The 16,634-nt window shown below is 46.7% G+C and overlaps 1 protein-coding gene across 10 annotated transcripts in view; it reads left to right on the top strand.

The window, feature by feature from the left end:
• Positions 1-16,634, top strand: part of FRMD4A (FERM domain containing 4A) — a 358,105-nt gene that overhangs the window by 220,364 nt on the left and 121,107 nt on the right. For all 10 annotated transcript variants that reach the window (XM_015298894.4, XM_015298935.4, XM_015298850.4 and 7 more), the window contains one exon: positions 11,145-11,210. In XM_015298894.4, coding sequence (XP_015154380.1) covers positions 11,145-11,210 — 66 coding nt within the window. The remainder of the gene's footprint in view (positions 1-11,144; positions 11,211-16,634) is intronic.

The raw sequence follows: 16,634 nt of genomic DNA, 5'->3' as shown, positions 1-16,634 counted from the left end.
TGTTGGCATCCCGTCCGTCTGAGATGAGATATTTCACACCGGGTTCCAGCAGGAGCTGCTCTGCAGATAGGGGAGCAGCAGGAGAATGACCCTGTTGCTTTCACAATGGCTTTATGTAGGGCACACCAATAATGGAAAGCCCCCGCACACAGGGAGCAGCTCTGAGAATCAGCACAAAATCTGCAGCTGAAACTTTGCATTTCTCCTAGGGGGCATAAAGTGGATTGAGGTCTTTCCGTATTTAAAACTGTGCTGTCCTTGCTCTGCATGGATGGTCTCTCTCCTGGCTGTGTCCATTGTTGCCCGTCATCACAACATGTGGCTGCCACATGTGCATGTGTGCCACGGGAGAACCTGGATGCTCTCATTTCCCAGTGAAATGTACGCTCAGAGGGGCAAGGATGATTTAGGGGATGTATAATGAGATACAGGGCTATGCCTCGTGCACACGCACACACTGCAGCACTGAAGCATGCTGAAAAACAAACAGCTTGCCAAGGCGACTTCCACAGCCTCTTACAGTGCTCAATAGGAAAATCAGAGAAAAAAAAAAAACATAACAAATCACTGTCTGTTGTGTTTTGGGCTCCATGATATGCATTGCAGCCCTGGATCTGCCGCCAATGGTGTCACCATCTTGCCTCACCAAAGGGCAGGGAGGATGGAGGCCTCAGTGCTGCACCCTAGAAGATGTTTTCTGAAATGCTCTGAGAGTGCCAATGGAGACTCTAGGGGGAATTTGTAAGTGCAAAGGTACTGGGCTGTGTCCTCTCTTCCTCGGTGCCCCCTTGCAGGCACAGCCAACAGCATACATGGCAGAAAGCTGCTCCAAAATGGGCATCATGTCCTCAGAGAGCAATGCTCTGAGGTATCGGATCTAGCCGCTGAGTTTGCAGGCATTGCATCAGGCTGTTCTCTCCTCTGTCTCCATCCTCAGCTCTTCTGCATTGATTCTGCACAGTATTGAAGAGCTGATGTGTTTTCTTCCAGAACAGAGCATCCTTTCCTGGCTCTTCAGAGGCAGAGACTTTCAGAACAAAGATAGGCTCAGGCAGAGAGCTTTATTCCAGATTTCTCCTTTGCATAGGTTGCAGAAGGAACACATTTATATTTTCATGAGTCTTAATGCAGAGAGTACTGTTTTTTAAATCTTGCTCTCTATCCCTACAGCATTTCTGCACAAGCAGGCAGAGCATTCCCAGTACAGGCAATGCAAAGTCCTGGCATCACTCAGAAGATGAGCATCAGAACGGATGCTGAGGGCCATGGTTTAGTGGGCATGGTGGTGATGGGTTGATGATTAGACTGGATGATCGTAGTAGTCTTTTCCAACCTTAATAATTCTATGATGTTAAGTCCTGTGAAGCACTGTTGGGGGTCAGTATCCACCAGCCCAGCTGCATATTGCTGGTGGCTGCCCAGCCCAGACCCAGGCTGCAGCCCTGCCTCAGAGCACCCAGTGCCTGCCAAGCCCAATGCTCAGCCGTGTCAGACCCCGTGACATGTTTTTACACTGGAAGCAGATCAGTTCTTACAGTGTTATTCAAAACAAGAAAGAAGAAAAAAAGCAATTAGGTATACAGATTAATGTTTTAGGTTGTTTTTTTTTTTTTTTTCTCCACATCTGGAACGACTTTTGCTAGTGTGTTTTCTATTACGTGTTACACATAACACTGTTCAGTGCAGTTTATTGACCAGCTCTGCTACAGACTAACTGAGTGATACACAGCCCCATGCCTTGGCTCAATTGATCGGGGCGATCGCCGCTCACACCTCGAAGTGCTTGCTGATACAGTTGGTACAATAGACTCAATAAGCGCTAAAAGGACACTTTGAGCCTTAAATCTTAATTTGTCCCTTTAAAATATTTCATGCATACTACGGCTTCTAGTGCCTTGGGTCAATTTGGTCATCTTCCTATGAACCTACATTGATTTTTCTCTTCTCCAGCAGATCACGTAAATTTCAGTAGCAAATAAATTGTCCTATTCTCTTCTCTAACTAAACCTAACCTCCTACAAATGTTTTCCCAGAAGACTTGGATGCTCTCGTGTAATTACCACCTTGTCTGCATGCACAAATGAGTGATATCTGGAACAGTTTGCTGAAAATATGCCATGTTTGAAGTGTGAAACTGTACCAAAAAAAAAAAAAAAAAAGAAAGAAAAAAGCCAACATTTTTATGTATATTTACAAGGAACGAAAAGTCAGACGTAGGAGGGATTAACAGACATCCTAACATCTTTAGAAATATAGTAATTATCAATTGCTATGTACTTCAGCACTGCATGGTCATCATCATGCTGATGACACGTGGGTTTTGCTACAGTTCAGAGTAGGGAGTGAATTGGAAAGTGACCAGGAATCCCCAAAGAGGCATTGATGTAACTTGTATAAGGCTGTGGAGTCCACTATTGGTAAAGGAGAGTTGTAGCAGCTAATTTAGATCCTTTTCTCTTAGATCGTACTACGCGCATAGCAAGCAGAGCAGAAGTTCTTCCAGTATATGCTCTGCACATATGGGATGAAGCAACAGTTAGTACTGTAAAGTGCTTCTTATCTAAAGAATAAATTTAGCTTAGGAGGGAAAAAAAAAATTCTACACAGAGGGGGTTGGTCAGGCACTGGAATGGGCTAACCAGAGACATGGTAGAGTCCCCATCCCTGGAGGTATTTAAGTGATGTGTGGATGTGGCGTTAAGGGGCACGGTTTAGTGATGAGACTGTTTAGTTCAGGTTGGTGACTGGCCTTGATCATCTTCAAAGTCTTTTCCAACCTAGATGATTCTATGATTCAATGAATAAAGATGTTCTTTGCACAGCTTGGCTGAGCTGAGCTAGCTCAGGAGAAATTTGCATGCAGGTCAAGTTATCTGAGGTTTTAACTGGGAAGTTTACAGCAGGAGAGATTTTCTAACTGTCATGTCACATTAACATTGGAATGAGGGGACTTTTTTTACTATAGATTTTGTAGTAGTGGCATTTTGATCCCCCGTTGCAGCCTTTGGGCGTTACTTTGGAGTAGGGACAAATAGCACATCCCACAGTCAGGTCAGTGGGATGAGGCCATGGGCTGCCTGAGCTGCATGCCCGTCACTTCCCATTGGATGTGACCCTCGGGTTGCAATGCTGTCATGTGGACCATTGTGTTTCTCCTTGAGTAAAGATGCACAGTGATGCTCAGTGCAAACAGCTTGCCATATGACTCATTAAAAACTTGCTTTAAGAGCTTTGGCATTTTCTTCACCTAAAAGCATTGGTCCAAAGCAAGTGTCCACGTTGAACTGCTGTTACAATTGACCAGTTGAGATAAGGTTTCTCAATAACGAGACAGGAGTGGAACAGTTTTCATGACTACTAGATGGGTTACAAGTCTGTCAGGTATCAGACATTTGTAGCCAGTGAATCCTCTAGTCTGAAACCAGTGCCATCTCCCTGAGGTCAGTGGGAGCTCCAGAGCTCAGAGGATCCTCTGCCCAACTCTCTTAGATTTGGCTCCCGCCTTGTAGACAGTGAGGATCTTGCTTGGAAGGATATATTTTTAAGCTGCCAACTGTTTTTTCTTGCCAAGAAAGGGAACAGCAGGAGTTATGTGGGAGAAAGAGTCAAACATGGTAAGAAGTATGCACTGGGAAAGCCCTCTTCTGCATTAACATCAGAAGGCAGAGCGGGTTCACGATGGCCTGGTTTCCTTCCATTTGAGAAGATTGAGATCTGTATTATTTTAAGAAAGAAAACAATACGTGACATAAACCAGCACAACCTGCACTCTAGTGAGGAAGCCATCCCGTCCAGGAAAGGGCTTTCTTATCTCAGGATATAGCTGAGAGCAGAGCTCCGTGGCCAGCCGCTCTCAGAGCGGTGATTTAGGCGCCTGTTGGGTAATGCCCAGCTCAGTCTGAAATGCAGCATCGGAATTACATTTAATTCTAACTCCACGGCTCGAGCACTGAGTGTTTTGAGGTTAAGAAGCGGCATTCCCGGCTTTAAAGTTCGCCTGAGAGTTATTGCTTGATGTTGTAAATGGACTTAAGGACCGTAGGAGACAGTTTTTCATTTCAGCCCTGATACAGTAAGCCACTTAAACACTTGCTTATGTCACGCTGAAATAAAAGGGATTTATGTGCACGGCTCTGTGCTTTGCTGAATCAGAATGTTTTTGCTGATGGCTGTTTGCAGACAACATGAGAAACAACCTGTGCAGATTTCTCTGGGGGATCTCGGGGCTAGGAAACACTGCCTGGAGCCCTCAGGAAGCATGGAGCCCCTGGGCAAGCCAGGAACTCTTTTGTCAGCTCTCAGGACAAAACAGGGAAGTCACCAGGTCACCCAGCCTGCAGCAATCCTTAGTGCTCATCTGGTCGGTCTCCTGTAGCGTTCGCAGAGCAGTTGGATCATACCAAGCGTATCCCAATATACACACCTTCCCTTCTGCTCCAGGATGACTTGGCTCTATGAGTCTATGATTCTGTGACTTGATGATTCTATGACGCTATGATTCTTCATTCCCTACTTGGTGGGATATGGACGTGGATTATTCAAGGGGTAGGACAAACTGACTGCAGGAAATCCAGAAGACTTGCATTTGATACATTCCTCTGGTGCTACAGATCCCATGGGAGATGCAGCATTGTCATTGGCGTATATTTTCTGGCTTTCATCTAGCTATTTACCATATGTGCATTTCACACAGCCTCAGGTTTTGTACCAGGGAAAGCCACCCTTCTTTAGTAGCCGGAGTCTGGTTATGCATCACCAATCACCCTGCTACTCCTCGTCATGTCAGCACCATCCATATCTACAAGATCTCTCCTGAGCCCAAGCTTTCTGCTCCAAAGATCTGTTTGCCACCAAGTTGCTCCTATGTGGTTGAAAATCTGACATTTTATTTCTCCTATAGAAACGCCGTGAAAATGCTGCTTGGGTTTGGAACACAAGTCTTATGGGGAGTGGCTGAGGGAACTGGGATTGTTCAGTCTGGAGAAGAGGAGGCTCAGGGGAGACTTTATCACTCTCTAGAGCTGCCTGGAAGGAGACTGTAGCGAGCTGGAGGTCAGCCTCTTCTCCCATGTAACAGTCATAGGACAGGAGATACTGACTTTAAATTGTGCCAGGGGAGGTTCAGGTTGGATATGAGGAAAAAATTATTCTCCAAAAGAGTGGTTGGAAGAGGCTGCCCAGGGAGGTGCTGGAGTCACGATCCTTGGAGGTGTTCAAGAAATGTAGAGATGTGGTACTGAGGGACATGGTTAGTGGGCCATGATGGGGATGGGTTGATGGTTGGACTGGATGATCTTAGAGGTCTTTCCCAACCTTAATGATTCAAACATAGTAAATGTCCAAGGGCTTGATTAGGATCTACTTTCTAGGAAAAAAACAACTGGTTTACAACTGACCTGTCCTGTTCCAGAACACCAAGTAGGCTTTCCAATGGGAAATCATCACCAAGGAATCAATTTGAATGGCAAAGGTGTTGTCTGTTGGGTTTCTATCCATCGTAGTGAGAAACACTTGTATTTCTGTGTTGTCTTTATTTTGGAATGTTGCCTTTGCCATAACTCTTCTGTCAAAATAAAATCACTCTTCTCCCTCTTGAAACAAAAATTTACAGACCAGACATCCCACTTTTGGTTTAGGATGGACTCATGGAAATAAGTGGTAGAAATGAGGACCACATCCAGATTGGATGGCAGTCTCTCTGCCTGGAGTTTCTCCTGTCTTTCTCCCCACTCTCAGAGCTTCGAGTCAGTGAGGTTCAATTGGAAATAAGCCTGCAGCATTATTGTCCTATCTAATAAAAGGAAGAGCAGAGAAATGAGTGTGCAGGAGGGTTTTAGACCTGGAAAGCAAGCAGGGTGGAAAGCAGTAAGAAGTGGTCAAGTGGGAGCAGGGTGTTTAATCTAATGCTTTATTTTAATCAGCGGGCTGTCATCTCTCTCTATCTCCTTTCATCGAGTCTGTCCAAACGGCAGGCAGAGTGACACCGATTTTTGTGTGCTCAGCACAGTAATTGCCTCCTATACATGCAGTGAGCGTTTAGGAAATTTTCTGCCTCCAATTATAATTTCTGATTTGAGTCATGGAAGAATACGCCGTATCCTCTTTATTTCTGTAGTCACCGGCTAATGAAACGTGCCACGAGTATTTATAGAACTGCCATTGTAAATAGCGTTTGCATTTGGTGCCTTGGAGTTATTTAGTGTGATGGTGCCTTCACCAAGAGGATTTTTTCATTTTGAAAGGGAAAGGTTCCCTTTGGAGTCATTCCTTCCTGTCGCCTTTGCTGTTTGCAGTGGATGCAGCAGTTCTGTGGACAGTTGCAGATAATTTAGTGACAAGATGACACACGCACAGGGACTAGCAGAGCGCAATGCAGCAACAGACAGAGATGCTGCAGACAGTTTATAGGACGCTCCAAACGTGTGTTTGGAGTTACAGCAAAGATGAATAGAGAGGAGGGAAGTCGGCAGAGTGGTTCGTGCAGCAGTGCAAAACAGCTGCCAGATGGTCTTTCTTAGGAAAACCGTCATGTAAATATTTGGGTAGGAGCCTCCAAACGATATTTAAAGTCTGTTGCATGTGACAAAGGTAACTAAAATGTCTTTTCCTTGAGAAAAGCAGCCAAGATACAGAAGATCCCACAAGTAACCAGAAGGGATACTGGCTTTCTGTAGCACATTCACGTGATCAAGTGCATACGTCAGAACTTGTCACTGATGTCTTTCGAAGTGTCTTGCAAAGGAGGGCAGAATCATTCTTCCCATCTTCCAGATGCAGAATCGTAGAGTCATTGATGTTGGAAAAGATCACAAAGATCATGTAGTCCAACCATCAGCCCACCCCCACCTTTCCCACTAACCATGTCCCTTGGTGCCACATCTGCATGTTTCTTGAACACCTCCAGGGATGGTGACTCCCCCCCCTCCCTGGGCAGCCTGTGCCAATGCCTCACCACTCTTCTGAGAATAATTTTTTCCTAATATCCAACCTGAACCACCTCTGGCACAACCTAAGGCTATTATCTCTTGCCCTACGGCTGTTACCTTGGAGAAGAGGCTGACCCCCACCTATCTGCAGCTTCCTTTCCAGGAGCTTTAGAAAACAAAAACGTCTTCCCAAACTCTCCTCTTCTCCATAAAACCAGGGTGTAGGTAGACCATGATGCCCTGCGTGTGACTGGTTCTCGTGAGCATCCACCACCTCATCTGTACAAATGGGCTTCTTCAGATTTTCACATGCCTCACAAGCACCATCTGTGTCTGTATGGTGTGGAGATGTGTTATCCTCAGCTTTCTAAAAGTGCTCGTGTTCAGCTCTTCAAGCACTCTGGCGTCATACTGCATGTACAGGCACTAGAAGAAGTGACAGTTTTAAGAATGTGACTTACTGAGCTGTTTTGGAAAACAAACAAAAAACTGTTGTGTGTTTTGCTGCATAATTCCCATCTGAATTCAGTCTGGCTCACGAAATGCATCTGGCCTCTCTTCACATATGAAAAACGCTGCTCTCTGCCATATGGGTGAACTGTTAGCACTGAGTTTGTAGCACAGCCCCAGCTCTTCACACTTCTTGGGAAGTGTCAGAGGTGCAGGGAGTAAATGTGGACACCACAGCCTGGATCCCATGTTGGAGAGTTGTCTGAGTTCAGCACTAGGGCATGGCTTCAGATATGGAAAACACAAGTGTAGGATGAAGCTGGGTCAGCTATCCTGCCCAGTATGCATCTCTCTGCTTTGAGCATCGTGGACATCAGGACTGTCAGGAGGTATTAAACATGTGAATTTTTACTTTCTGAAGTTAGAGTAGATGGCTCCTAACCTCCAGAGGAGAACTAGGGGCCTGTGCTGATGATACAGGAAACCAAGTCACTGAAATCACAGTGAAAACTGGGACGTGGTCAGGAGCAAACCTCTCCACTTCACATCAAGTCTACTGTCAACAGCTCTGTCCAACCATTGCTTCTTCTATGCTGAGATTTTTTTTTCTGTGTTGAGGGGAAACCCATGCCTTCGTGCCTCATAGCTTTCAGCTTTCCCCATCTTTCTCAGGGTAACAATTTCAGGCATGGAGAACCACAGTTCTCTCCTCGGAGCGTTCCATTATCCAAATTCTGATGTTGCTCAGCTCATCTTTAGTGACCTCCTGGTCCCACAGTCCCATCCATAGGGCTCTGGTGTTGACTTTCCTTCTTGTTACACAGAGAAGCAGAAGGGATTCCCTGCCTTGTTCCTCAAGAGCCAGCCTCAGTTTCATTGCTGTGCAACAGATACCACAGAGAAGTGGAACTGCAAAGCATCAGAAGCACCATCTTCCACATGGATGGCCTGTACCAAAGCAGTTCCTTCTTGCTGTGCTGTAAAACATTCCACTTTGAAAATCTAGCAGAGTTTGTATTGCTCTGATGAAGGTAAAAAGCGTGTAGTGTGGGCTTCAAATGCCTGGCAGAATAATAAAGCAGAGAGGAGAGAGGAAAGGGGTTGGGGTCAGTAGCCTTTAGCACAAACCACTAAGAGGCACAGCAAAGTGGCACTAAAGAATTAAAGTAGTACGCTCACATGTTGCATGATCAAACTATAAAAATTACCGTGGACTTTGAGAGTCACCAAGGATTTGCTGATGGGCAGAGGTGCTGGGGGTGAGCTGATGTGAAAGTAGCGTGATTTCCAATGCTCACGAATTTGCAATTTGTCAGTCATCTGTGCTGTATTTCAGAGTTTCACTACATTTGGATGCTGCCAGCTACCAGCTGTTCGCATTTGGGATTTATTTAAGCATCAGGAGCACTGAGAGGAGATGAAACTCTGGGTTGGGAAAGCGTGGAATGTCCTTTTCTGAAATACTAAACATCACCTCGGTCAATTTTCCTTCTTGCTCCTTTTATGTTCTTATTTTTCCTCATTTCCACTTTGTATAACTGATGGAGTGCAACATGCAAGTTCTGGACTGTGCTCCTGTCCCTGCCACCATGTGTCACTGCCATGAGAAAGTCACCACTTTCTTTCTTGCCTTGGGTAAACTCACGTTAAAACTTCAGTATTGATGCATGCTCCCTATCCTGGGGATGCTGCAGATATCTGACAGCAAGAGTATGAGAGAGATGAAAGCAGAGTGCTCTGAGCTTTGTCCACAGTGCTGCTTGGTGGAAGCCCAGCATGGCTTGTGGTTCACTGCAGCCACATGAGCAGGACCTACACAACCGCACTGAATGCTGCTTAATACGCAGTTTACAGAGAAAATCTCTTACCAAATAACATACCTTATGAGAAGAGGTATTTTGCATAGTGTTCCTCACTAGATGAAGTTGCCATGAGAATACATTTTATTGCCCTGGCAGTAAGTGGTTGACATGAGAAGCCTTGTTTTATAAGGTTCTCTTTCAGCTGTAGTATCAGGGCTCCAGTTGTCCTCGTGGAAAACAATGCATGGTGTTCTGATATTCACCAGAGTGACTCAGCTGTAAGTAAGCTCTCTAAGCTTCTGTTTGTAGCAGAGATGCTCCAGTCTCTTGATCATCTTGGTGGCCCTATGCTGGGCTCTTTCCAGTATGTACAGGTCTCTGTTGTACTGGATGGGGGACAAAAATGGACACAGCACTCCACATGTGGCATTATCAACACTGAATAGAGTGGAGTTCTGACTGAAGTTGTCCCATAATACATTCCCTATGTTATATGGGCACCCTGAGGATCATTGGAGTTGTTGGTACATCTGAATTGTTGCTACAGGGAAGAGGCCGGGGCCTGGAGAAGGACTGATCTGTCCTGACTCCAGGAGGTGGGGAGATGGACATGGGACAGAGATGGAGAAGAGGACAAGAGCATCTAGGAGAGTCAACCAGCAGGATGAGAAGGTAGTGCTGGAGATGGGATTGTTCAGACTGGAGAAGAGGAGGCTCAGGGGAGACCTTATCACTCTGTACAACTGCCTGAAAGGATGTTGTGGTGAGGGGGAAGCAGTGTCTTCTCCCAGGTACCAGCAATAGGATGAGACAGAATGGCCTCAAGTTGCACCAGGGGAGGTTCAGATTTGATATTAGGAAAAGCTTCCTCTCCAAAAGAGTGGTTGGACACTGGAACAGGATGCCTAGGGAAGTGGTGGAGTCACTGTTCCTGGAGGTGTTCAAGAACTATGTGGATGTGGCACTGAGAGACATGGTTTAGTGGGCAATATTGGTGGTAGGTGGACTGTTGGATGATCCTGGTGGCGTTTTCCAACCTTAGTAAATCTATGATTCTATGGCTGAGGATGAAGACCTTGTGTCATGGCCATGACTGCCTAGGCTATACATGCTTCAGAGCGTCCCCCCAGCTCACCCAACCCTCAGGATATCCCTTGGATGGAGTGTGGTGGGTTACCAGAAGCCTGAACAGCACAGCAGGGCCAAGGCATGTGTGACTGCCTTGGGGCTGCCTGAATGCTGCCCAAATCATGCTGAGGAAGAGATTTCCTAGAGTGAAAGAGGCTTAGGCTGCTCTTATCCCATTAGTGGGATTGTGTGTGTGGGTGAGGGCTTTATGGGCAGAGCCTGGATCTGTGGCTGTGCAAAGCAAAGTTTTTCCTCTTCACTAGAGGAGAGTTGGGAAAGGCCTTGGCTGACTGTAGAGGAGTTCCCTCAGGCAATGGCTCATTTACTTTTTACTACCTCAATCAACAGTCCTCGGAAGAAGACACCTTCAATACATAAAATTTTAATTGATATTGTCATACGTGTTAAGAGTTAGAATAAATCATACTGATATGGAAGCACCAATGAACCAATATAATAATTAAGGACATAAAGCTGTTAGAGAGCATCCAAAGGAGGGCTCCGAGGATGGGGAAGGGTCTGGAGGGCCAGGTGTGTGAGGAGCAGCTGAGGGCCCTGGATTTGCTCAGCCCAGAGCAGAGGAGCTGAGGGGAGGCCTCATGGCGGCTGCAGCTCCTCACAGGGAGCGGAGGGGCAGCGCTGAGCTCTGCTCTGTGTGACAGCGACAGGGCCCGAGGGAACAGCATGGAGCTGTGTCAGGGGAGGGGCAGGGGGTGTTAAGGAAAGGGTCTGCACCAGAGGGTGGTGGACGTGGAACATCTGCCCAGGGCAGTGGTCACACAGCACTCCAAGATAGAAAGCCCCACACCCTGAGCCACGTGTCTCTTCTCTCTTGCAGATGACGGAGGGCCGCAGATGCCAAGTGCACCTCCTCGATGACAGGAAGCTGGAGCTCCTCGTCCAGGTAGGAACTGCATGTTTCCCCATCCGAGGATTTTCTCCAAATAGTCCTGGAGAAAAAGGGAGAGGGAAAGGTTTTCACTTGATTTTCTCAGCAACGTCACGCTGAGATTGCGTGCAGAGCTGTATTTGTACCAGGGATAATATGCTTGTGGGAAGGGCTTTGTGCTAATTCATGACGTGTTTTGTTTTAGTTTGTGCCAAAACAGTCCCAGTCCCCAGTGGTAGGACAGAAAAGCAGGTCGGGTCATTTTTTATGCTGTTATTATATCACTTGATGGAGAAATATATTACATCTTCTTACAATACCCCCAGCCTGGGTTTCCATCCCGTTACTTGCCACTAAACTTGGTGTATGATGCTCAGGATGCAGTGCTGGTGCCATGGGCAGACATCACTGGAGATACTTCAGGGGCTAAAAATCAAACACAAATATGCACTGAAATACATTTGTGAAATATCCTCCTACTTAAAAAAGTAACGATAATAGAGAACGAAGGAGAATGAGATTCTGGTGTTGGCCACGGGCTCGTGAATGTTGCCATATCCTGAGCCTTCCTGACAATTTTGGCTCACTCCTCAGGGGTCACCAACAGGTTAACAGCAAGAATGAGAAGAATGCCTTTCCTTTTTGCAAATGCTGCTGGGCAGCCCCAGAAGCAGGAAATGAAACTTCCCATGGCTGCAGAACCACGATGCAGCTGATAGCTGGGGGAGCAGGATCCCGCTTGGGGAAGTCTGAACAGGGATAGCTGGAGGTGCCATGAATCGCCGGAAGCGTGTTCAGCCCCACTGCTGGAAAGTTGCTTAAAAATATCATTAACAAAATGCTTGCAAAAAAAAAGAAAAAAAAGGGTAGTGAGTCCTGAGTCCTTAATCACTGAAAAGATGGAATCCCATGGCTCCCTGAGACATGCGGTGTGCACTGGGCTGTGTGGTCAGAGAGCACTCAGGTACTAGCCATGAACCAGGGCTGGACGGGGAATAGCTCAGTAATTAATTATAACTCATTAGTTAGAGTGAAATGCCATACCCATGGTATCCACTGAGTCCTCAGTACAGGAGAGACATGGATGGACCTGTTGGATTGCATTTAGAGGAGGGCCACAAAATGATCTAAGGGATGGAACACCTCCCCCAGCAGGACAGGCTGAGAGAGCTGGAGGTGTTCTGCTTGGAGAAGAGAAGGCTCCAGGGAGATCTGAGAGCTGCCTTTCAGTATCTAAAGGGGAGCTACAGGAAAGAAGGGGACAGATTTAGCAGGGTCTGTGGTGATAGAACAGTGGAAGTGAGAAAATCTTTTACAGTGAGGGTGGTGAGGCACTGGCACAGGTTGTACAGAGATGTGGTTGATGCCCCATCCCTGGAGACTTTTGAGGCCAGGCTGGATCAGACCCTGAGCAACCTGATCTAGCTGTGGTGTCCCTCTTCATTGCAGGGGAGTTGGACTAGGTGACCTTCAGAGGTCCCTTCCAGCTCAAAGGATTCGATAATTCTATGGTGCCAGATTCTGCACAGTGAGCAGCCCTGCACAAGGTTTCACCCACCTCACTGAGGCTTAGCAGGTAGCGCAGGGTTTTCTGTCCATCTTTGCATTACGCTCAGGGGTTTCTGTCCATCTTCATATTGCATCCATAGGCACAGCCATAAGCACATCCATCGTAAGGATGCCTCTGAAGTTTTTCTTAATTGCATGAGAACAACTCGCTTTTTGGAGACTGGCTCTGCTAAAGCATTGTTTGCAATATCAGTAATCATAGAATGACAGAATGGCTTAGGTTGGAAGGGACCTTAAAGATCACCCAGCTCCAGCCCCCTGCCATGGGCTCGGTTCCCCCACCAGCTCAGACTGCCCAGGGCCCCATCCAGCCTGGCCTTGAGCACCTCCAGGGATGGGGCACCCACAACTTCTCTGGGCAGCTGTGCCAGTGCCTCACTGCCCTCTGAATACATCGCAGGAATCTATACAAGCCGCACTGCCCAATTGCTGCTTGGGGCTATTCTCAATAGCACTGTGCATACAGGAATGCAAACAAATAGCTGCAGCAGTGACGAGAGTGGAGGAGGCTGGGTTGGGGAACACTGGGACTGCTCACGTGATGTATTTTTTTAAGCGTTTGATCACACCTTCAGTGGGAATTTCTAGTGATCAATATAGGACGTGAATTGCTCTGTAAATCACGCTAACTAGTCTGCAAGTGACCCATGGCTGAATTTTATTTGCGCAATAAATCTTTTTTGCTGCTCTCAAAGTAATGTATGAATGAGGAAAGCCGGGAGGTGTGAGTGTAAAAAATTCATGTCCAGCAAATGCAGTCACCTCTGCTGCACACAGCTTGACCCAGCTCTGAACAGTGCCCTGCTATGTGTGCACAGGATTCCCCACTGAGGCATCTTAGGTGCTTTTCTGGATAAATGATGCTGTTAGAGCAAAGGCAGCTCGCGGATATAGCAAGTGCAGCACTTTGGGGTAGAGCAGACTACAGAGGAAGAGGATGTTTGGATTCATGTCTCCAATACTGATATTCTTTGCAAATATGGGCAAAACACTGGTGTTCCTGCAAAGCTGCCAGCCTTGAGGGGGTCATAGGATGCTCCGCTCAAGGCAGCAGCACAGAGTGGGAAGTGTCCAGCCATGAGAATGACGTGCTCTTTGCCAAGGAAAACCTCACCTGCTCATCTGTTCCACTCAGAACTTGTGCTGAGATTGGAAATAAAAGTTTTGTGAGGTCTGAGCACCTTTGCTTTGGTTATCAACTTATCTCATAGCTGTAAATATAATCTTCATCCAAACCAGGGCTTCTGGCTGCCACTTCAAAGCTGTATTTATCCATGGATATCTCACCACAGGCTGATGAGGGATGATCTGTTGGCTTATGCAGTGGAAGAGATTCTTCCATCACTGTGTTGGGCCTTAGCATCTCAATCTATGTTGGCTTGCATTGCTCATGAGGAGAGCTCTCAAATTCCTGTGCAAAATGTGTCCCTTCCAAACAACCTCAACCTTTCTTGGAAGCTTTTCCAAAGCAAATTTCATGTTGTTGTAGCATGTTTAAGGGAGACCGCTTGGAATCAGTTGAACTGATCTCTTCGCCGTGGGTGAGGTTAAAATAGCATCCCTACCTGGTTTGGGCTTTATGTAGCCTTTGCAGCACTTGTGTGTGATCTCACATGCTCTAGTTACAGGAAGGTTGCAGATCCTGCTGTGTGAATGGGAATCTATTTCGGGATGGCAAAAAACAGCAGAAGGAGCTGGGTCTGATGGAATGAGGGAGACGGGTACAGCTCCCTCGAAGGGATGCAGGAGGGCTTCTGGAGCATCTTGAAACTGCTTCGGCCACTGACTCCAGGGAGCTGAAATGATTTCCTCTGCCGCTGCCTGAGGGCTGCTGGGCAGAAACAGATGCATCTGGGAACGATCAGCATGTTTGCACAGAGCAGTGCATTAAGCAAATATACTCCTTTTTGCCTACGAATTAGCTGCGATCAGACTCAGGGGGTTATGAATACAACTCTTGAAACATATGACTGGATGGTTAACAAGGACCATACCTCAGTCTGCAGGAGGATGGCAAGTGGTAAATGATCCTGCGGTTGCTCGCAGGAGTCGGCCTTGGCTCCGTTCGACAGCTCCTCCAGACCACACTGAAACGTTTCAGCACCGCAGATCCTCTTCCCAAACTACAAAGAGCTGGGAGGCCGGCCACACAGGCGCTTCTGGTGGGACCCCCTCGGGCACATCTGTTTTATTTGCATTGCAGAGCCCCAAAAGGCAGCTTCTGGCTCAAAGGCAGCATTCATAAGCCCCGCTGCAAATGCTTGGGTGATGGCACATAGCACGAGGGCTTTGAGTTACCACCACCAGCGAAGCCATCCTTGCTTTAGGCAGTCAAGTGGTTCTGGACTACTGCTTTTTTCCCCCAAGTTGGGTGGCTGCAGAGCGGTAGAGCAGCAGCTCAGGAAAGGCACAGACACAGGCTTGGAGGATAAAGGAAAGCCCCCTCCAATACGTTCTGTCAGATAAATGCCGAAATTCAGAAGGTTTAATCATAAACTCAACAGAGGAGGATCATATGGAAATCTCTTCCTGAGGGTCTGAAACTCAAAGCCTGTTTGACTTAGGATTATGAAGAGTTGCATTTGGTATGTGTTTCATTTGATGAATGTCTGTTGATGATGTGTTGTGTGTGGCAAGTTTACATAAGCCTTTTTCGACAGCGTTTTCATTGTGAGCAGGAGCAGAGCGTGGCTCCTCAGATCTTTGTACAGGCAGTTCTTTTCCTATTTCTTTTTGATGCATGTTTAGGTCCTAATGCAAGAGATTTTTTCAGAAAGTGTTTGGCTTTATCCAGCTAATCCTTTTCAGCAAGCAAGTCCCCTTCCTTGCTCCTAGAAAACGAGTTTTCTCACATCCCCTGCTCTCAGCCTTGCTATCCATTACATTATTTTCATGTGGTTGTGGATCATTTGTCTGTTGCACGGGAAAGGCTTGCACTGCTTTATTTAAAGAGTTTTGCATAATTGGCTCTTCATTTCTTTCATCTTGATTTTTGTAAACATGGCTTTTTCCGTGCTGGCCAAGTCCCACATCCTCACCACGTCTGTGCTGGCTGCTGGTGCATTATCCATTTGCAGTTCCAGCCATCAGCATCCAAAAGTGCTAAGCCTCCTAACTCTTTGTCTCTGGAAGAGTTATTGCAGGAACAGAGCTCATTCATGGCTTGGAGCAGAGCTGTCTGTGGGGTCTGAAATTTGATCAGAGGAAATATTGGGAGTTTGATTTTCCCCTAAGAGCACTGAGCCCAATTGGGAAGAGCCAAGGAAAGGGATGTGGAAGTGATCACCACGCTAGTCCACGGGTGTTTGGGTGGCTAATCCACATTAAAGTCCATATTATCACTTCTTAAGTCATTATTAAGCTTGGAGTAATCTTCCAAGTTTGGAGATGCTTCCAAGCCAGACGAAGAGCCGGTGAGTGGTGATAGCAGTGTGGGGGTTCTGGAGGAGATGCTCAGGTCAGAGCACACCAGGGACCTTTGCTCCTCCACGCTCAGCCTTACTCTCAGTCCTGGGGAATTATGCATCACCTTTTGACAGCAATGACTCCACTAATAATGGTCATAAAGAGGAATAAAATGTTCTCATCCCCTCCCAAGATGCTGTTGGAGTTTTTGCAATATTTTCAGTATTACTCATGGTCAGAAGATTGCAATCAGCTGAGGCTTACTAGTGTTTTCTTGCTGCCTCATTTTTGCATGTCAATAAGTAGGGTGGTTACCTGGGTTGGCAAGGTGGAAAAACTGCAGAGGTTCCCCTTCAGGTGGTATTGAGGATGGCACCTACTGGGAAAATGTGCCTAATTTTGAGTGCTGTATTTGTGTGAGTATTGCAGTGATGTGTCCCAGCTTCATAGCAAGAAAAACAAGCA

Source organism: Gallus gallus, chromosome 1 (assembly GCF_016699485.2).
Source record: "Gallus gallus isolate bGalGal1 chromosome 1, bGalGal1.mat.broiler.GRCg7b, whole genome shotgun sequence".
Lineage (NCBI taxonomy): Eukaryota > Metazoa > Chordata > Aves > Galliformes > Phasianidae > Gallus > Gallus gallus.
The sequence above is the reverse complement of the archived record's forward strand: the minus strand, read 5'-3'. Positions and strand labels throughout refer to the sequence as shown.